At 41.8% G+C, this 22,636-nt stretch overlaps 1 protein-coding gene across 24 annotated transcripts in view; it reads left to right on the forward strand.

Moving 5' to 3' along the window:
• PHF21A (PHD finger protein 21A) overlaps positions 1–22,636 on the forward strand; it is a 232,021-nt gene that overhangs the window by 182,540 nt on the left and 26,845 nt on the right. For 18 of the 24 annotated variants that reach the window (XM_060176522.1, XM_060176518.1, XM_060176526.1 and 15 more), the window contains 4 exons: positions 3,800–4,051; positions 5,332–5,421; positions 10,835–11,128; positions 19,737–19,835. In XM_060176522.1, the coding sequence (XP_060032505.1) occupies positions 3,800–4,051; positions 5,332–5,421; positions 10,835–11,128; positions 19,737–19,835 (735 nt within the window). The remainder of the gene's footprint in view (positions 1–3,799; positions 4,052–5,331; positions 5,422–10,834; positions 11,129–19,736; positions 19,836–22,636) is intronic. The other 6 variants (XM_060176537.1, XM_060176530.1, XM_060176533.1 and 3 more) reach the window with 2 other exon arrangements.

Below are 22,636 nucleotides of genomic sequence, written 5' to 3' on the forward strand. Positions count from 1 at the left end.
TTTGTACCGTCTTCCTTTTGGTATAGTTTTTTGTTTGTTTGTTTTTTTGTTTTGGTTTTGGGTTTTTGGGCGGGGGGGGAGGTTTGCATTTGAATTTTTCAATTCTAGATTCTCTTTTTCATCTAAATTCTAGCATTGCATTAGTTTGGCTTATGCTCCCTAATGCTTACATTAGAATAAGCACTAGGAGTAACAATACAAGTGGTATTTACCTTAAAACTTGATGCCAGGAGGGCAAGGAGGTGGTGCACCCAGTTGAATGCACATGGTACTATATGCAAGGACCTGGGTTTGAGCCCCTGCTTCCCATCTGTGCTTCACAAACTATGTAACAGGTCTGCAGGTGTCTATCTTTCTCTCTCCCTCTCTGTCTTCCCCTTCCCTCTCAATTTCTGTCTGCACTATCCAGTAAAATAGAAAGGGGGAAAAGAAAAAGGAAAAATATCTGCTGGGAGCAGCGGATTGATTCATCTGCAGGATCGATTCATCAAGCCCCAGTGATAGATAACCCTGGCGACGATAAAAAGAAAGAGAGAGAGTGAGACTGAGAGACTCTCAGCCACATTAAAAGAAAATTGTCAAAAACTACATCCCATAATAATAATAATAATAACTTGGTGCCAGTATCAATCAAAGTATATTCCTCAAAAAGTTTTTGTTAATGTATATAGTATTAGGTTTTGTGCCTATAATCACAAAGAGGATACTAGAATACATGTAGTAAAATTAAGCACAGCTAAGTATTTATAAAATAAAAGTGTTGGGAGTTGGGCAGTAGCGCAGCAGGTTAAGCTCACATGGAGCAAAGCACAAGGACCGGCTCAAGGATCCCGGTTCGAGCCCCCGGCTCCCCACCTACAAGGGAGTCGCTTCACAAGCAGTGAAGCAGGTCTGCAGGTGTGTCTATCTTTCTCTCCCCCTCTCTGGCTTCCCCTCCTTTCTCCCTTTCTCTGTGTCCTATCTAACAATGACAACATCAATAACAACAATAATACCTACAACAATAATAAAACAACAAGGGCAACAAAAGGGAATAAATAAATATTTAAAAAAAATAAAAGTGTTAGGTTTCCATGTTTTTTAAGTATTGGAATTAATGGTAAGTATGTAATTCAGGTGAGTTTGAGGGTTTATTCCTATTTTTAGGTATCACTATGAGGCTATTTAAAATTGACTATTGGGGGGCCTGGCGGTGGTGCACCTGGTTAAGCGCACACATTACAGTGCACAAGGATCTGGGTTCAAGCCCCTGGTCCCCACCTGCAGGAGGAAAGTTTCATGAGTGGTGAAGCAGGTCTGCAGGTCTCTCTCTTCTCTCTCTCTCTCTCTCTCTCTCTCTCTCTCTCCCGCACTATTTCCCCTTCCCCTCACAATTTCTCTCTGTCTCTATTCAAAATAAATAAAGATTAAAAAATTAAAAAATAAAATAAAATTGACTATTGGTAATGATTTGTCCAAACCAAGGATGTTTTTAAACCAAAAAGTACTTTGACCTCCTTTAGAGCTGTAATAACACGCACAACTGATTTTAAAATCCATGTGAGTGAGTGAGTTCTGCAGCTGAGAGCTTTCTTCTATCTCTCTCCCAGTCCCAGGATCGAGTGCCATCTGGCATGACTGGCTCACCACTTCACAAGTTCTTTGTATTTAAATGTTCTAAATTGAAAGACAAGGCTTATTAATGTAATATTTCACACTGGGTTAAATACGATTATTAAAATAACTGGTAATCTGAAGTCTGTCCTTTCTTCTGTGCTATTAAACTTACTAAGATAAATAGCATTTAGCTTTCATTTAACCTTGATCACTGAAGGGACAGGGAACCTGCTTAGCTACCCCTCCCATAAATAAGTACCCAAATCCTCCCCTTCCTCCTCCCATTTCACAGTTGAGGTGGCCAGAACAAGAAGTGTAAGCCTCTCCTGTGTTATTTTATTTATTTTATGGAACCAGGGTCTCACACATACATGGCTTTACTACTTAAGGTTGCTTTTTCATTCACATAGAGAGTCAGAAAGAACTACAAAGAGGGAGAAAGAGACACCACAGTACTGGAACTTTCTCTGATGCCACAGCATTTTCCAAGTGGTCCCAGGACTTGAACCTGGGCTGTGTGTCCTACCCAGCAAGCTAATTCCCTGGCTCTCCTATATTCTTGACTTAGAAAAGTGACTTTAAATTATTTAGAATTAATGAGGATTACTGATTAAGCTATGATGGATAAATTAAGCCAGGTCTTTAAATATTTGCAAAAAAATGAAAATGAAGATGTTTAAAAATTAGATCATGGAGAACTGGTAAAAACAGTTCACTTGAAGAGTATACTGTGTTGCCCTGTTCATCACCCAGTTTCAAGCCTGGCTCTCACTGCATTGAAGGAAATTTCAGTGTTGTAGTCTCTCTCTCTCTCTCTCTCTCTCTCCCTCCCTCCATCCCTCCCTCCCTCCTTCCCTCCCACCCTCCTTCTACCCCTCCTCTCTGTCATATATATAGTTTTTGTAGTTATTCATTTATTATTGGGTAGAGACAGAGAAGATTGATAGGGGAAGAGAAGATAGAGAGGGAGAAAGACAGAGAAACACCTGCAGCCTTGCTTCACTACTTGTGAAGCTTTCCTTCTGCAGGTAGGGACCAGGGGCTTGAACCTGTGTCCTTGCAAACTCTAGTGTGTGCACTTAACCAAGTGTATCACTGTCTGGCCTATCTATCTATCTTTTTTAAAAAAAGAAATTTGATCATGGGCCAGAGACATAGCCCAACGAGTATCAGACTTGCATGCCTGAGGTTCCTGCTTGAATCACAGTATCACATATACCAGAGTAGTACTTCTCTCCCCTTCTCTGTCCCATATGTTTTTGTTTTGTTTTCAAATTTTTTATTAGGGGATTAATGGTTTACAATAAATACATTTGTTGGTACACATATAACATTTCTCAGTTTTCTTTTTTTCTTTTCTTTTCTCACTGCTTCTATCACTAGAGGTCTGCAGCAGTACTTGGGGCAGTAGTTAAGTTTGCTTACCTCAGTCCATCCTGTGATCTATCTGCAAAGCTTTTTTGAAACGCAGGTGTTCTGTTTCCACCTTATCAATTTGCTCAGGCTCTTTGATCAGTTGTGCAGCCTTCCTCTAGAGAAAAGATGATAGGTAGTGACTCATACCCCTTTGGTATCCAGAGCTGGTATTTACTATGCTAGTGGCTAATAGGCTTCATTATTGGGAGTTTGGGATTTACTGACTCTAGGGCAACAGTTGTGCTAATCCTCATACGAGTTTCCCCTCCTCCTCTCCAGGGTGACACTGAAAAGAATGAAAAGACACTGTGTGTCCTTTTATCCCAGGTCCTGTATCTCAAGAAGCAGATAACCAGAAATGGGCAATGTCTTGCTCATATTGATGAGGTTATAGCAATTCTGGATAGGGACATAGAGTAGATGTCATTGATTTGCAACTCCTACAAAGATTGAGTTCATTGAAAACAATCATAGAATTAGACAAGTCAGAAAAAACAGGTACACAACTATTTTATATCTGTAAACCTATCCCATTCAGTGTTGAAAACCCTCTGTCCACAGTAGCCTGCAGCTATTACTGTGAACTTAAAGCTAACCTTGAAAACTCTGGCAAGCTAGAGATTGTCTTTCCTAGTAGTAGGGAGTGTGCTCCTTGTGCACTAAAAATAGTGTTGGACTAACAAACTTTGATGAGAATCGTTGCTTTATTTTCTTCTGGGGGATAGCAGCATAATGTTTAGTGGAATTACACTTCAGTGTCCTAATGTCTGTTCTCTGTGTCTCCTAGAAGACTGTAACAACAGCTTCTATGATTACCACAAAGACACTACCTCTCGTCTTGAAAGCAGCAACTGCGACCATGCCTGCCTCTGTTGTGGGCCAGAGACCTACCATTGCTATGGTGACCGCCATCAACAGTCAGAAGGCTGTGCTCAGCACTGATGTGCAGAACACACCAGTCAACCTCCAGACGTCTAGTAAGGTCACTGGGCCTGGGGCAGAGGCTGTCCAAATTGTGGCAAAAAACACAGTCACTCTGGTAAGCCAGCAGCCGCTACTCATGTGTGCGCGCACATGAGAGGGTTCAGGATATGCATTTGTAGAGTATATCCATTTTGTGTTCCTGCTGGATTTGTAGTCTTCCCCTCACTCTCCAGTCATACCAAATTCCCCTTGGGAGCTGACACTGGAATGTGCCATTTCTCATATCTGTGCATATAGCTGTAGAGGTGTCCTGACACCTTGGACCAAAACCCAGTCGGTGAACTATCTGAGACCAAAGTATGACTTGACTTTATGGTGGGGGGGGATCCTTTAACAGAGGCATATATACTATATATTTATATATATATATATTTTTTATATTATATATATTTTACATATATATTTATATACTATTTTCTGTGTCTCCCCACCTCTCATTCTATCCACAGTCATTCCCATGATGAAGATTTTAACTTTCTGGTGCTGTGCTTCTGATTTTAGGAAAACTTTCAGCCATACTTTAACTCACTCTCTTTTTTAATTATACCCAGGATGTATTAGAATTAGTTGGGATACTATAAAATACTCAAGAAAGTCAGAGTGACTGACCCACTATATCGGGGGGTGGGGTGGGGTGGAGTGGGGAGAATCCCTTAAAAGAAGAAATACTTGAATAAAAATCATTTGTGAGATTCCTGCAGTAACCCTTTAGAAACTGATCTTTGCACAAGCTTGGGAAATATATCCAAATTGTGGTCTAAAAGGCCCTTCTTAAAACAGCAGCTGGGCTGATTGGCTTTTGAATGATGACCAGTGATGAGTGAAACTAGAGAGCAATAAAGTGAAGCCTCGCCACTTACAGAGGAATCTTTAAAGGAGCAACCAGATAACTCAGCCAGATGCTGAGAGTTAGAGAATTCTCTGTAGGAATAAAGCCATTCACTATTAGACGAAGCTCTTATATTGGGAAAAAGCCCATTTGGCCAGGCAGCAAGTCTGATTTTACATTGGATCTTGTCTTGACTTTTAAAATACTAAGTGCAGGAGTGCTTGTTTGTCAAAGAAAATTATCTTAAAATTGCTGAGCCTGCCATGTCCTACATTAGGTGTGTGAGGAAACAAAGATGTGGTTTGTCTCTTTATGGGGTAAAGCTTGCAGGTAGGAGAGTCAAAAAAGGTTCTAAAGGCAATGTTAATTTGGATGAGAGCTTACAGAAAATACTTTCTGATGCAGACAATAGTAGTGCTGAAGATACTTTATGGACGCCTCGCTTTGATATGATATTGAGCAGCTTTTCTCCTCTCCAGCTTATTTATCTACCCCATTTTTTTAAGCAGGTTCAGGCAACACCTCCTCAGCCCATCAAAGTACCACAATTTATCCCCCCTCCCAGACTCACTCCGCGTCCAAACTTTCTTCCACAGGTGAGTAAACCAATGACAAGCCTTCTGACAGGCTAGCTGGGATGGGAGTCCTCTAGTGGACTCTTTCTAAGCAGATTTTAATGCATTTGCAGCTCAGCTGTATTCAAATCCCACTGGGCTAAGCATTCTTGCTGCTGGTTTCTGTACCATGAAGGAATCTATTTTGCCATCAAGGTGTCTTAGTGGTGGCCAAAGCCAGGCAGGTGTAAGAAAGAGAGAGATTTCTAGAATTGAAAGCAATTAAGATGGCATGTGTTCTTTAAAACATGCTATGTTAATTCACTGAAAGAATTTAGCGCCAATCTGCCTACAAATGACCAATGGGGAAAGAACCTTTTTTTTTTTTTTTTGCCTCCAGGGTTATTGCTGGGGCTCGGTGCCTACACCACGAATCCACTGCTCCTGAAGGCTATTTTTTTCCCTTTTGTCGCCCTTGTTGTTGTGGCTATTATTGTTGTTGTTATTGTTATTGTTACTGATGTCATTGTTGTTGGGTAGGACAGAGAGAAATGGAGAGAGGAAGGAAAGACAGAGAAGGGGAGAGAAAGACAGACATCTGCAGACCTGCTTCACCGCTTGTTTAGCGACCCCCCTGCAGGTAGGGAGCCGCAGCCTGGAACCGGGATCCTTATGCCGGTCCTTGCATTTTGCACCATGTGTGTTTAACCCACTATGCTACTGCTTGACCCCCAGAAAGAACCTTTTATCTCTTTCTTATTTGCCATAGAGAGTCAAGAAGAAATTAGTAGCCAAATTAGTGAGTAGAAGTCATTCAGCTCTACTCTGGAAAGTGGCGGCACTGAATACTCATCTTAAACACAAAGCCTTGTTTATAAAGATTTACATTAAGAGTCTACATAGGACACTTTAAAAAAATATTTTAATTTGTTTTGTGTTTTTAGTAAGAGAGATAGAAATAAACAGAAAGACCAGAGCACTGCTCAGCTCTGGCTAACAGTGGTGGCCAGGGATTGAACCTGGGATCTCAGAACCTCAGGCATAAGAGTCTTTTGCAGAACCATTATGCTGTCTCCTCAGGCCCTGAGGACACTTCCTATGGGCTTTGCTATATTCTCCTAAGAATATCCTTCCAGCAGTAGGACTGAACTGACTGAATGTCTGTCAGGATTTCTCTGGTCTAGACCTTGAGGGGAATTGAGCCCACTGGTAGAAAGCTTGGGTGGAAATTACAATCTTCGATCCCAGCTTTTCAGACAAAGAGAGAAGAGAAAGGGATTTTGTGACCATTGACTATAAGCAATTTCCATATTACTATATTACTTCTAGGGCTGGGAAATGCTAGTGTGAGGTCAGAAGATTTAATACTAACATGGGGTAGGCTGCCTTCAGTCATTTATTGCACAAATCCTTTGTAAATACTCTTGAGTGTCCAAAAAAAATTTTAAAAAATAAAAAATCACCTGAGCCTGAAATCTGATATGCAGGTGGATCCTAATTATTGTCTGAGGAGGTGATGCCATGGCTGGCAGAAGGACCAGAAAGCTGGATCAGGGAAGAGAGTAGCTCCCAAATATGGGAAAGGGGTATAAATATTGTTGACTGTAAACCCCATCGATTTGATGTGATCTGGGGCCCGTATTCAGCTTAGGATCCTATGTCACCTCTGCATCCCTGTAGATCTGAGCTCACATCCTGTGGTCCTAAGTGGGAACGTTCCAAGCTGCCCCAATATGAGGACCCATCTTCCTCAGGTGTAGCGTAGAGTATATTGTCCAGCCTCCCTTTGGAGGATGGAACATTCTCTACCATTGTTGATTCACATTGAGGGCAAGGTCCTATGGGGGCCCACAAAAGGGTCTATTGTGTTGTTCCTGATAGAAATGACCAGTAACAATGGAGAGAGGGATTTATTTGAGGTCTAGGCCCATCATGTCTGTTTGGGAATCTCAGGACTCCCCAAATAGGGCCCCAGCTGATGAGGTGGCCTGTAGTGACTAAGTCATCGTTAAAGTATGCCAGTCCTTAACTGTGTACACACAGTACATAAGCATTTTTTCATGGAGTTTTTGTTTTAGGAAGATAAAGACAGATGTTCTATCTCCATGGAGTGAAATGTCTACTGTGTGTCTGCATTACACATCAGAGCCATCTTTAGTTAAGCACTCATACTCATAAGGCTGTCAAGGACCAAGCTTGGCACCAATTTACTTACAACAATGCAGGATGGAAACCAGGCCTCGGACAGTTTCCTCCAGCAAGAGTTATGTAATAGCCCATAGAGCACTCTCTTTAGCTGTCCGGGGATAAGTCTGGTACAGAGAAATGAGATCTTTATTAGGGGAGTGGAAGAGCCATCCTGGAATAGAAGCTTTATGCTTCACAGAAGCCAGTATATCTTGTTACCATTTCACAGGCAAGACTAAAGGTCTTAAAATTGGCAGACCTGGTTATAAAGTCTCTCGCATAAGGAGATCCAAAGGGTGGTGTCCCATCAAGCATTTATAGCTCTCCCCATCCAGATTCAATTTAGTAATAGAAGATCTTTTTTTACCATAAGCCATGTTGCCTGGTAACATAGTTGACATTCTTACCATGTCACATTTCCAGGAGATCAGAACTAGAGTTAATTGTAGGTAAAACTTTTCATGTATAAGGAGGAGGGATTTTTATCCAGGAGGTTATAGTTTGGAAAGTTCGAGAAGTACTAGTTTAGAAAGATGAGGATTGTTGCCTGAGGTCACAGGCATTTAGTAAGTGATAGAACCAGAATTTGAATCCAGGCAAAGCTAATCCCCATGTTTTATTTATTTATTTATTTATTTATTTATTTATTTTTTAAATATTTATTTTATTTATTTATTCCCTTTTGTTGCCCTTATTGTTTTATTGTTGTTGTCGTTGTTGGATAGGACAGAGAGAAATGGAGAGAGGAGGGGAAGACAGAGAGGAGGAGAGAAAGATAGACACCTGCAGACCTGCTTCACCGCCTGTGAAGCAACTCCCCTGCAGGTGGGGAGCCGGGGTTCGAACCGGGATCCTTATGCCGGTCCTTGTGCTTTGCGCTACCTGCACTTAACCCGCTGCGCTGCAGCCCGACTCCCTAATCCCCATGTTTTATGTTTTCCTTTTTTTCTTTTTTTTTTTTTTGGTCTTTTCTTTTTAAAGTTTCTGTTATTTACTTGTTGTTGTTTTCTCATTATCTTTATTTATTTATTGGATAGAGACAGCCAGAAATCGAGAGGGAAGGAGGTGATAGAGAGGGAGAGAGACAGAGAGACACCTGCAGCACTGCTTCACCACTTGGGAAGCTTTCCCCCTGCAGGTGGAGACCCGAGACTTGAACCTGGGTCCTTGAGCATTGTAACATGTGCGCTCAACCAGGTGCGCCATCACCCGGCCCCTTTGTTTTTTCTTTTTTAAAGATCTTATTTATTTATGAGAAAGATAGGAGGAGAGAGAAAGAACCAGACATCACTCTGGCACATGTGCTGCCGGGGATTGAACTCGGGACCTCATGCTTGAGAGTCCAATGCTTTACCACTGCGCCACCTCCCGGACCACATTTACTTGTTTGTTTGTTTTTTTAAGTTTTATTTTTTTGCCACCAGGGTTATCGCTGGGGCTCAGTGCCTGTACTACGAATCCACTGCTCCTGGAGAATATTTTTTCCCTTTTATTGCCCTTGTTGTTTATCGTTGTTGTTGTTATTGTTGTTATTGCTGTTGTTGTTGTTGAATAGGACAGAGAGAAATAAATAGGAGGAGGAGAAAGTTAGATACCTGCAGACCTGCTTCACCACTTGTGAAGTGACCCCCCTGCAGGTAGGGAGCCAGGGGCTCGAACCAGGATCCTTACATGGGCCCTTGCACTTCATGCCATGTGTGCTTAACCATTTTGCTACCACCCAGCCCCTTCCTTTATTTATTTATTTATTTATTTATTTATTTATTTATTTATTTATTTATTTATTTTAATCAGAGCACAACTCTGCTCTGGCTTACAATGAATGGTGTGAAAGACTGAACTTTGGAGCCTCAGGCATGAGTCTTTTGAATGACTATTATACTATCTCTCCCACTCAGATGCCACAGTCTTTTGCCACTGTTTGTAAGCCAAATGTAAGATAGGGTAGTGGCAGTGAGTCTAGAAAGTAAACAGATGGGAGTCCGCAGTGGGTTAAGCGCAGGTGGCGCAAAGTGCAAGGATGGGAGTAAGGACCCCGGTTCGAGCCCCTGGCTCCCCACCTGCAGGGGAGACGCTTCACAGGTGGTGAAGCATGTCTGCAGGTGTCTGTCTTTCTCTACCCCCCTCTCTGTCTTCCCCTCCTCTCTCCATTTCTCTCTATCCTATCCAACAACAATAACAACAACAATAATAACTATAACAATAAAACAAGAAGGGCAACAAAAGGAAAAATAAATAAAATTTTTTAAAAAGGGGGAAAAAAAAGAAAGTAAACAGATTGAGAAGGACTTACAAAGTCCAGGTGGAATAAGAAGCATCGAGAATGATTTGGAAATTTGTTTATAAAGAAGAGGCCACTTAGCACCCAACAAGGTAATTCTTCTTTGCTATGTACAGGACTCAAATTTTAGCCTAGCCTCCAATACATGGGGGGAGCTTCAGTGCTGTGATATCTCCCCTCTCTCCCTCTGTCTCTGCCCTTTACTAGCTGTGGGGGGGGGGGGGAGGCCCAGCAACAAAAAAGGTGTGATGATTATAGGAGCAAGAATAGATTGAAGGAAGACACTGATGAAATTTATGACCTGTTAAGTTCTATTCTTGTGAGATTTCTTTTATTAAAGAAATGTTTCTTTATAAGAAAGAGAGCCAGAATATCACTATGACATATTCAGTGCCATCGATCAAATTTGGGACCCTGTACTTGAGCGTCCCAGCATTGCATCCCCTCCCAGTTTTGTTTTTACCAGAGCACTACTCGGGCTTACAGTGATGCCGGGGACTGAATGTGGAAACTCAGAATGTCAGGCATGAAAGTCTGTTCACATAACCACTATGATACCTCTCCCCGCCCCCATGGAGATGTCTAACTAGAGATATCTACAGGCAGCTGAACATAATGGTTCTGAAGTTTAGGTAATGTCAGGTGCTGCAGTACAAGTGCAGAAGAGTCATAGCACATAGCCACTAAGTGCACCGTGAGCTGTTTAGGAAGTCTTTCAGGAAGTAAAAGGCTTCTAGGACAAAATCTGGAGAAATGCTTCCATCTAGAATTGGGTAGAAGAGAAAAAAAGCCCTATTCAAGAGCTAATGAATTTTTTATAAGGTTATATGCCCGCGATCTATAGAATCAACAACGAAGTTAATATTAAGTATTGTTACTATGTGCCATTTCACATATGTAATGTGGAAGCTCTTGCAATGTCTTGGACTAACAGAACTTGAAACTTTTCTGTAAGTCATACAGCAATTGTTCTCTGTTTCTTCACAGGTTCGACCCAAGCCTGTGGCCCAGAATAACATTCCTATTGCCCCAGCGCCACCTCCCATGCTTGCAGCTCCTCAACTTATCCAGAGGCCTGTCATGCTGACCAAGTTCACTCCCACAACCCTCCCTACCTCCCAGAATTCCATTCATCCCGTCCGTGTCGTCAATGGACAGACTGCAACCATAGCCAAAACGTTCCCCATGGCCCAGCTCACCAGCATTGTGATAGCTACTCCAGGGACCAGACTCGCTGGACCTCAAACTGTACAGCTTAGCAAGCCAAGCCTTGAAAAACAGGTACAGGCAGAGCGTGCACCTGCTTTTGTTAGTAACCTTGCCGTTGAGACTGGGCTCTCTCTAAACACATCTTCACAAGAGCTCTTGTTGTCAGCACTGTTGCTGATGACCTGTTGCTTATCACATGATAACCTGCAATGCAAAAGGGCTTTTCTTACTGAATGAGGCTGGGTTGCTTTCCCCTCTATGGTTTATATAGGTGAACTCAGATTCCTATGTGAGTGAGCTCCCCCTGCTGGTTGTGAAGCAGAAAGTCACAGTGGGTTTGATAACCTCTGTAAGGAAGGACAGATGAGGAGGTAAACAGAACAGGCCATTGTAGTTTCAGCCCAGCAATAATTCAGAGGAGGATATGACTGTGATCGTCAGGAAGAAAAAATAAAACCGAGGAAAAGGAGTGCATTTCAAAGAGTTTCCCTGGATTTACAAATAATGAAGTCAGGTGACATATACATATATATTTAACTTCTAAAAAATTCTTTTTACAGCTTGAATATTGAAATTTTTCACTTATAGTGTTTTTTATAGTGGCGAGAGAAAGAGATACAGGTAGACAGAGAACAGAGACATATGCAGCACTCATGAAGCTTTTCCCCTGAAGGTGTGGTCCAAGGGCTTGAACCCTGGTCCTCATACACGGTAACGTGAGCACTTTACTGTGTGAGCCACCCACTAGTCCTTATTTTTAGCTCTAGAATTATATGTTCTTTTTTTTTTAAAAAACGAGGCTAGAAAAACACAAGTAATGTCCAAAATATATTCCAGTGGTTCTCTGATGGAAAGACTTCCAAAACCAAGAGAAAGGATTTAGAGGTGGGTACTATATTCTCTTTAAAGAAAAAACAGTGATGGGAAAGAAAGTTGCTTTTAAAAGTTATTGACCTATTTCTAATTGCTCAGGCTTGAGTTCTCATTCATTCGAAAAAAGTCTCAGATGACTCTGAATCTTCTGCTTCCGGATGACTGACGGTGATTCAGAGAGGCTGGCCAGATGGTGGGCATTGGGAAGGCTTCCTGTTGCCTAGCCCTTCTCTGTCGGGGGCACCTAGTGCACGGAACACCAGCTTTCTACCCAGAGAGCTCACAGAAGCAGCAGCCCTTGCACTAAAAAGCTGGGGTCTAAAATCTTGTGTTCAGAAAACACAAGAAACAGCATATCTCTTTTCCTGGGGAGTCTGCTCAAACCCTGGAAAATGCTTTGGGGAACATTCAGAAATAGAATCAGAAATAGATATTTTATATCAGAAGTTTTCAAATTCACTGTTGGCAGAACTTCAACATTAAAATATTGAAAATACACTAGAGAAAGATAGAAATAGGCTAGGGGTATGGATCTACCTGCCAACGCCATGTCCAACAGAGAAGCAATTACAGAAGTCAGACCTTCTACTTTCTGCGCCCCATAAAGAATTTTATCGGGCGCATAAAATATTTACCCATATTTGGGGAAGATGAACAGAGGGCTCTAGACTCCCAATTCCGTCAGGACCCAGAGAGAGAAGAAAGAGGACAAAAGGAGGGATGGGGGAGTTGGGTGGTAGCGCAGCAGGTTAAGCGTACGCGGCACAAAGCGCAAGGGCTGGTGTAAGGATCCTGGTTCGAGCCCCCGGCTCCCCACCTGTAGGGGAGTTGCTTCACAAGTGGTGAAGCAGTTCTGCAGGTATCTGTCTTTCTCTCCCCCTCTCTGTCTTCCCCTCCTCTCTCCATTTCTCTCTGTCCTATCCAACAATGATGACATCAGTAACAACAATAATAACTACAACAATAAAACAACAAGGGCAACAAAAAAGAATAAATACATGAAAAAAAACTTAAAAAAAAAGGAGGGATGGGAGGAGAAGACACTCAGAAGTAGTAGGTGTGACTTAGGAAGTCAGGACCATAGAAAAAAATGGACAAATATATATAAATATAGATAGATAGTTATAGAAATAATAGTCAACTCATATCTGTGATCTTGGGGGAACTAATGCAGTTTTCAGTGAAGGGAATTGGGGACACAGAACTCTAGTAGTGAGAAAGCTGTTGAATTATACCCCTATTATCTTAAAATTTAGTAAATCACTAATAAAAAAGTATTATAACAGTATATATGTATATTGAAAATAAAGTGCTCGAGCCAAGGAGCCAGTAGGGATGGGGTGAGGGAACACTGTCGAAGGTCTGCTTCCCTCTTGTCCTGTCTTGTCCTTACTATTCCAAAAAAAACGTGCTTGCAGAACACTTTTAGGTTGATATACATTATTTTTCTTGGACCGGGACTTTGGTTTTGGTTTTGGTTTGTTTGTTTAGAAAGAAGAGAGACCAGAGTCTTGCTCTATGAGGTTCTACTTGTTTGTTTACTTTTATACTTACACCTAGGCATGTTCTCTATTGCTCAGCCACCTCTCCAGCACTTGGCCTCTTGTTTGATAAACATTTTTAGGAAGCTTTTTTTTTCTTTCTAGTTCTACCATCTGTCTGTGTGTGTGTGTGTGTGTCTCTCTCTCTCTCTCATTACAAAGTTAAGACATGTACATTATATACATTTTTAACTTTATATATATATATTTATTTATTTATTTATTTATTGGCTAGAGACAAAAACCAAGAGGGAAGAGGGAGACAGAGAGATTAAAAACAGACACGTGCAGACTTGCTTCACTGCTTGTGGAGCTTACCCCCTGCAGGTGGGGAACAAAGGCTTGAACCCCAGTATTTGCGCACTATAACATGTGCACTCAACCAGGTACACCACCACCCAGCCCCTGTATACATATTTTAATATTACAGAAAGACATTGTAAGATCAGAAAAATAGCTCATTTGGATAAGTGGACCTGCTTTGCCATGCTTGTGACTTAAGTTCAAGCCTGGACCTCAGACATAGAAGGAAACTTCATTGATATCTTTCCCCCTCCCCATCTTTCTCTTTCTATGAGAAAAAGTCCAGCAGTGAAGCCCTGGAAGAAACAGAAAGAAAGGGAAGGAAGAGAGGGAAGAGAAGAAGAAATAAATTTGTGGGAGAAAATAAACTCCTGAGAGAAACCTTCCCCCAAAATCTTACTCCCTAAAGTTGCCATTAACAGTTTAGTTTGCATTTCTTCATGTAGTTTTTGTGCATGTAATAACATGTTTAAAGTAAAACAACAAAGCAGAACTGTATCCTGTAGCTTGCCTTTTTTCTTACTAGATTTTGAATATCTTCTTTTTTTTTAACCCTGGCTTTACATGTTGATAGAAATCTATATTTTAACTCTAATACATAAAAAGACACTAATGATTTCTTTAAAAATTAAAGAAATATATTTTGTAGCCTTGCCAGTTCTGTGACCTATCTTCTTGATAGTCTAAGTGAGGAATATAGTCATTGCTGTTTTAGCTTAATAAGCCTCCTGGCAAAACATTCTACAAGTTACCTACCACACTCAGTGAGCAGGATTTGTCTTTAGACTAGACTTCATTCTCAGAATTCTCTTGTTTTAGCTCTTTCCACTATCCTTCTGTGTTGGTTCCTTTCTGCTTTTTGCCATTTCCTTCAGGGTATGGATATTTATAATATCATTTAGTAAAAATGTGTTGATTAATACCAGCTGTTATGCTGCATGCAGTGTCTAAATACAAAGGTATTTATAAATCAGACCCTGTGCCCTCAGAGTTCAATCTCCAGTGCATTTGGAGGATGCGCTGAGGTGCTGCCGCCAGGGGAGGAAGTCTGGCAAGTTATGTGGGTTCAGACACCTTCCCATGTTGGCCTGGGCAAGGGAGTGGACAGTGTCTTAACTCTCCTTCCACTGTTCAGTATCTCCAGTTTCCTTGTCCATCCCAGATAAGAAATCCTCTGTCTCACTCCTCACTGGATGTCATGTAACATTGTAGTTCTCAAAGATGAGTGAGGAGATGAAAGAGCTAGGAGACTAGAAAGATATTTTAGGCAAAAAGAGAGAAAGCTGTAGTCATATATGTCTCTAAGTCAATGAAAGTCCATACTATTTTTTCTTTCTTCTATTTTATTTTCCCGTCAGGGTTATCACTGGGACTCAGGGACTGACTTCCTAGCTCCTGGCAGCCAGCCTGCCTGCCTGCCTGCCTGCCTGCCTGCCTTCCCCTTCTTTTCTCTCTTCCTCTCTTTCTTTCCTTTGGCCTTTTTTGCATAGCCATTATCTTTTTGCCAAAAAGTTTCTTGCATAACTATTATGCCATGTCTGCCACTCTAAATTCTTTAATTTCTATCTTTTAAATGCCCAAAAGAACAGGATTCACAAATGCAGGAAGCTGTGATTGCAAAACAAGAAATACGGTAAAGGAAATATGGTAAAGAAGTTAATCAGTACGCTTACTTTTCTACTTTGAGTAGAAGCACGAGCACAGGAGCTGTCCCAGTTTTACTCTTAGTTTCTCTTTCAATATTAAGATGAGCATAATAAAATTGACAGTTTGACCTTGACATCAAAAAGATAATAGAAAGTGAAAAAGATTGCTCAGGTATACTCAAGGAAGCAGCTAGTACTGGGCAATAGTCAGTTTTGTCATATGAAAAGTTTTTCAAGAAAAGCCAGAAACCCAGATGTTTGAGGAGCCACCTTTTTTAAAAACACGGACAGTAGCTTAAACTGCATGTAGGCAACATATGCTATCTGTAGAGCATTTTACCTACCTCTGACTTATAGGTAATAATCTCTGATTAAAGCCAAACTTTTAGCTTAATTCATTTTTCCAAAGTGTGTGTGTGTGTGTGTGTGTGTGTGTGTGTGTGTGTGTGTGTGTATACGTGTTGGGGGGGGTTGTCTTCTGTGTACTCCCTATCCACTTTGTCTTTCACCAGGTGACTATGGGTAACATATGTCTTTCTTTTTTCTTTTTTTTTTAAGATTTTTTTTTATTCCCTTTTGCTGCCCTTGTTATTTTATTGTTGTAGTTATTGTCGCTGTTGGATAGGACAGAGAGAAGGGAAGACAGAGAGGGGGAGAAAAAGATAGACACCTACAGACCTGCTTCACTGCTTGTGAAGTGACTCCCCTGCAGGTGGGGAGCCGGGGCTCGAACCAGGATCCTTACGCCAGTCCTTGCACTTTGCACATGTCTTTATTTTTTCATGATAATCACACATTCCTTCTTTCTAGCTCTCCAGGGCTTCACTGGGGCTTTGTGCCTTCGCAGTTCCATTTCCAGTGGACTGGCTCTGCCTCCCTCCCCCAAATAGAGGATAAAACGCAAAGAGGGAGAGACAAAGAAAGAAATTGACCACAGTATTGTTCCACTACTGGTGAAATGTCCCCTTTGCTTTGTGCTCCCATGTGATGGCTGGGGGATCGAAAGTGTGCACTTCTCTCAGCCCCCCTAACATATACATATGTCTTCAGATGCTTTCATCAGCTGCCAACTGGACGTCAGTCTAGCCTAAGGTGGGAAAAGCAAAGGTCAGCCTTGCATCTGTCCTCAGGGAACCACCAGAGATGTCAAATTACAAACCATGTGTTTTTAAAAGCAAAGTGCATACCGTTCCCCACAGCAGTAGCAGGCCACACCAGGAAGGCCTTTCTCCATCCTCAAAACTACTGCCCAGCTTGGGCTCAGGGTTTTGTAGGCAGGTTAGGAAAAATGCTTCCTTACTGAAATGTAGAAGCCTCTTTATTCAGTAAGTACTCCCTTGGTTGCTGTAAGTTCTTTTATTAGATTCTGGAGTTCTAAAGAGTTGATTCTGTTTTTACCAGCTTAATGGTTGCTTTAGTGCTAAGGCTGATTCTTGGAACTCCCTGCTCTGTCATTTCTGTGATGTCACTCCCTTGCCCTCCTCATGCTTTTTGTTTGTCTCTTTTAAGCAGCTTGACGCAACAAACATTCATTCATCCACATAGTTTCTGCAAGTCAAGAAGCAAGTTGCAGCTTAGCTGGGTGGTTCTGGCCCGAGGTCTCTCACAAGTTTGTAGCTGAATTAATTGACCAGTACTGCAGACATCTTAAAGCTCAACTGGGACTTAGTAGTCCGCGTCCAGACTCAGCCACAGGTTGTTGGTGGGCCTCCTGCCCTCACTGGCTGTTGAATACCATCATGGCAGCTGGCATATTCCAAGTTAGACACCCATTAGATCAAGACGCTTCCCCAGTGTTGTTTATTCAGTTTTTACCCTTTTAATAATTCATTGTCTAACCCTGAGGTAACTGTACACCTCTTGTCTGAGGGAGAAATTCTGAACCCTAGGTAATTGCTTAGTGGAGAGGATTTGATTTTTCCTTCTCGAGAGTATTGCTACTGTAAGTTGTACTTAGCCTTTAGAAATGGGAGTTGAGAAACTCTAAGGAATGTCACACAGTCTTGAAGGGATGGAATAGCTAACTCTTACAGTTGACCTTCTCCTCCCACTGATTCCTTCACTTTCACATTCAGGGAGCTAGAAAGATAAGACCTAAAGCAATTATCGCTAGATACAACTTTTCCACTCTATCCCTGGTCGGTGCGTCTGGTGCTTTGTTTTATGGAGAATATACATCCTTTGTGACTTAAAAAAAATGTATCTGTAAATGAGAAGAGAGTGATGTGAATGATTGTTTTTGCTCGGTCAAATTCCCTGCTCAGAAGGACAGCCCTTACAGCCCACTTACGCTCTGGGAGGCACAAAGGCTGCAAAAGCAGTCAGAGCAGTCTCTGCTCTCAGTAGCTCGCAGTATAGAGAAAAGAGGAAAGGACACTCCATGTTTGCTTGTTTGCTTGTTTTTAATGGAAGAGAGAGACTAGGACACTACTCAGCTCTGGCTTGTGGTGGTAGGGATTAAACCTGGGACCTCGGGCTCAGGGGTGAAAGTTTTTTTGCAGGACTATTATGCTGTCTTCCCAGCCTAGGACACTAGAATCTTAAAAGGGCAGCATTTGTACCCCTAGGACAGTGGTTGTCGGTGTTGGTAAGATAGAAAATGTGGAGGTAAGCAGGAAAGTAAGATAAAGTTTTTTTTGATCATGTTCATTTTTCAGATCTGGTGAAATACTTGACCACGTAATGATTTCTAAGAGCATTTCATGTCTGGGGGAGGGCCTGTATCTTTCATTTGGCTCTTGCTCATCAACAGACATTTTCATTTGTGTTCATTTAGTTTCTTGCTGTCATTGTTACCTAAAGGAATCATTAGCACCCACATTCCCTTTTAATTTTGAAAAAAGTGAATTATATTTCTAGCCACTGTCTTAGTATCATCTCAGTCTTTCAAGGGCTTTAGAAAATGAATGAGCCATTGGGTTACAATAAGAATATAAGCCCAGTCAACCAAGTTGCTCACTGCCATGTGTGTTTGAAGATGGTAATGCTACTGGTATTTCTTTTGTTTGCATGGATGCATCTAGAAGACAAGGTTGGAAGTAGTCAGGAAGTCAACCTCTTGCAGGATGATCTTTCCTTAGCAATTCCATCTCCTCTAACGGATGATACAGGCGGATTTTAAATATCCCAGTGAGGGTAGTTCTGCGGCCTTTCTTCGATGATTATTTTTGTTCCTAAATAGAAGTACTTGTATGTAAGATTTCAAACACTGATCAGATCTTAAGCACACTATGAACTGGAACTTGACTCGTGTAATTAGAATGTGTTTGGGGGGAGTCGGGTGGTAGCGCAGTGGGTTAAGTGCAGGTAGCAGAAAGCGCAAGGACCAGAGTAAGGATCCCGGTTCCCCCGGCTCCCCACCTGCAGAGGGGGGTCGTCTCACAAGCGGTAAAGCAGGTCTGCAGGTGTCTATCTTTCTCTCCTCCTCTCTGTCTTCCCCTCCTCTATCCATTTCTCTCTGTCCTATCCAACAATGATCAATAATAACTACAACAATAAAACAACAAGGGCAACAAAAGGAATAAATAAATAAATAAATTTTTAAAGAAAAAAGAATGTATTTGGGGCCAGCAGGATGGCTCACCTGGGAGGGCACCTGCTTTGCCATGGCTGTGATTCAGGTTAGAGTCCAGCCCTGATGGCACTGGTATAAGTTTCCATGCTGTGGTGTCTTTCTCATTTCTATTATTTATTTATTTATTTATTTATTTATTTATTTATTTATTTATTTGATAGAACAGAGAGGGAGGAAGAGATGCCTGCAGCACTGCTTGGCCTCTGAAGAAGTTCCGCCCCTGCAGGTGGGGCCTGGGCGCTTGAATCTGGGTCCTTGGACATTGTAATGTGTGCTTAACCAGGTGCGCCATGCTTGGCCCCTCTTCTTTCTTTCTGGGGAAAAAAAAAGTTGGCCTAAAGCAGAGAAACCCTAGAGATGACAAGAGAAGAAGAAGAAGAGTGGGTTTGTGTCTGGGAAACTACTCCTGCATCCTAAAATATATTGAATTGGAGAGAGCATCCTATACTTTATTTTTATGCATAGGAGTTAAACTATGGAGTTTTCTTTTTCTGAGATTTAGACTACCATATTTATAGATCCATATTGTTTCTGCTTAGGCAATTTAATCATTTCAACTAGGATTTTTACATTTTACTTCTCCCTCTTCCAAAAGAAATCTATAACATTAGCGTCTGTGTTAGTTTTAGTTTTTTCAATCTGAATACTTTTTTATTTGATGGCTACAATTAAACTACGGTTTAGTTGTTGTTGTTGTTTTACTAAAAATAAATAAATTCTGAATTTTCCTTACCTTCTCCTAGACAATTAAATCTCACACAGAAACAGATGAGAAGCAGACAGAGAGCCGCACCATCACTCCACCTGCTGCACCCAAACCAAAACGGGAGGAGAACCCTCAGGTAAGCTCGGCTTTGCGGCATCACGGCTCAGCCTGTGACTTACGCTGCTTCTCACACAGCGGGAGTAACACTGGGTTTTCCTTTTCTTGTACTTCCTCGCTATTCACTAACCTTACTGCCGAGTCAGGTTGTCCGAGAGCTGTGTAAGAGCGTGTACGGCCTGCAGCGCCCATGAACTCACTCACGCACACACACACACACACACACACACACACACACACACACACAGGCATTTTGGAAATGTCGGGTTAATGGTTACTTTCCCACTCAGCCCATTGCATTCCTGGTGATCATTTTGTTTTCTTCATCTCGGCTTTTTTTTTTTTTTAATTTCTTTTTTTTTTTAATTTTTTATTATCTTTATTTATTGGATAGAGACAGCCAGAAATCATGAGGGAAGGGGGTAATAGAGAGGGAGAGAGACACAGAGAGAGACACCTGAAGCCCTGCTTTACCACTCACAAAGCTTTCCCCCTGCAAGTGGGGACCAGGGCCTTGAACCTGGGTCTCTGAGCACTGTAACACGTGCTCAACCAGTGCACCACCACCTGGCCCTTCTTTCTTCTTTTCTTTTTTAAAATATATTTTGTTTTGTTTGAATGAGAGAAAAAGATGCAAAGAGAGAGAAACCGACCAGAGCAGTGTTCAGCTCTGGCTTATGGTGGTACAGGGGACTGAACCTGGGCCATCAGAGCCTCAGGCAAGAAAGTCTTTTTGCCTAACCATTACAGTCTCCCAGATCCTCGCCTAACATTCCTAAGGTGCATAGTTCAGTGGGCTAGTGTCTGTTTTATGTGACTGAGTGTACTTGTCACAGTATATTAGATTGTATTACATTAGCTCCCCAGATCCCAAATGAATCAGTAGCGCAAACAGTAGTTAATAAGAGCATAAAAGTAGGGATGAAAGGCCAGCAAAGTAGCTCACTTGCCATGGTTGTGACCCAGGTTCAATGCTGTGCTCGCTCGCTCTCGCGCGCTCTCTCTCTCTCTCTCTCTCTCTCTCTCTCTCTCTTTCTCTCCCTCCCTTCCTTCTCTGTATCTATTAAGAAAAAAGTATTAAGAAAAAAGAAAGTAGGGGGCCAGGTGGTGGCACACCTCATTGAGTGCACATTTTACAATGGGCAAAGCCCCCACTCCTCCTATGCAGGGGGAAAGCTTTGCAAGTGGTGAAGTAGTGCTCCATGTGTCTCTCTGTGTCTCTTCCTCTCTGTCTCCTCCTTGCCTCTCGATTTCTGGCTGTTTCCAATAAATAAAGATAATTTTTTAAACAAATTTTAGTAGGACTGGAAATAGGAACATCTATCCTACAACTTGTAACAGAATTATAATAGCAAACAATACTAGCACAAATACAGAGTGTGAATGTGTATGTTCTCAGACAAGTGAACTTCTTTTTTGTTCAATACTTTTGTGCAGGCAGCTAGAAATGAGAAATGTGGGCAGGTAATATGATGATGAAAATTTGGTAGTTACATTTTATTAGACCCGCAATCTATTTCTTTCTATCCTCAGTGCATTCTTTGTAATGAAACCATGTCAGATGGTGGCATAAAGCCATCAAAACTTAATGTCATTTTTTTAAAAATACGATTTGGTAAGCTAGTTCAAAGCAGATGAGGTAGCTCGCCTGGGAGGCATCTGCTTTGCCTTGTGTGTGATCCAGATTTGCACCCCCAGTATACCGTGTGGGAGAACAGTAGCTCTGGGGGAGGCTCTGGGCTTGTGGTGTCTTCTCTACCCCCCCCCCCCCCCGTCCCAATCTCTTTCTCTTTCCTGTCTGAAAAAAGTCAGCTCAGAACAGTGAAGTCTGGTAAGACCGAGGAAAAAAAATATTCAAAACAGTTCAGTTTTTCCGAAACAAGTACAAATACAATTCTTTCTGAGGTGAATGGACTAATTATCTTTAAAGAGGAACCTAAACCTGAACCAAAAAAAACCTTCTAGTTGTGCAGGTTGCTGAGAAACTTGCAAAATCATCATCTACAAACTTAACGACTATTATTATTCTTGAAGGAGGAAACATAGAGTAAACTATTAACAAAAGTTTCTTATTAAAAGAAACTGAAGGGGGACTGAGGAGGTGGAATGGTGGGTAAGGTGTTGAACTTTCAAGCATGCAGTCCCAAGTTCAACCCCTGGCATCCACCCCATGTATCAAAGTGATGCTCTGACTCTCCCTTCCCTTCTCCCTCCCTCATTAACAAATAAACAATTCTTTTAAAAAAAGAAAAGGAACTAAGAGATAACTTATGTCAGTGGTACACTGTGGCCAGGCAGGACCATCACACGTAGTGGCAGGTAATTCACCCAGTTCCACAGTCACTACTGTAAAGAGAACAGATTAGTTCTTGGCATATATGTGATAACCTGGTGTGATATAGCTTTGTTTTTTATTTTATTTTTTATAATTTAAAAAAAAATTGTACTATATTTATGTGATAGTGACAGCCAGAAATCAGGAGGGGAAGGGGGAGATAGAGAGGGAGAGAGACAAAGAGACACCTAGGACACTGTTTCACCACTTGCAAAGCTTTCCTCCTGCAGGTGGGGACTAAGTTTAATTGCCAGCATAAGTGGAGCCGACCACCATAAGCCAGAACTGAGTAGTGCTCTCATTAAAAAAATTAAAAACGAGAGTGGGGTGGTAGCGCAGCAGGTTAAGCGCAGGTGGTACAAAGCGTAAGGATCAGAGTAAAAATCCCAGTTCGAGCCCCCGGCTCCCCACCTGCAGGGGAGTCGCTTCACAGGCGGTGAAGCAGGTCTGCAGGTGTCTGTCTTTCTCTCTCCCTCTCTGTCTTC

Source organism: Erinaceus europaeus, chromosome 17 (genome assembly GCF_950295315.1).
Source record: "Erinaceus europaeus chromosome 17, mEriEur2.1, whole genome shotgun sequence".
Taxonomy (NCBI): Eukaryota; Metazoa; Chordata; class Mammalia; order Eulipotyphla; family Erinaceidae; genus Erinaceus; species Erinaceus europaeus.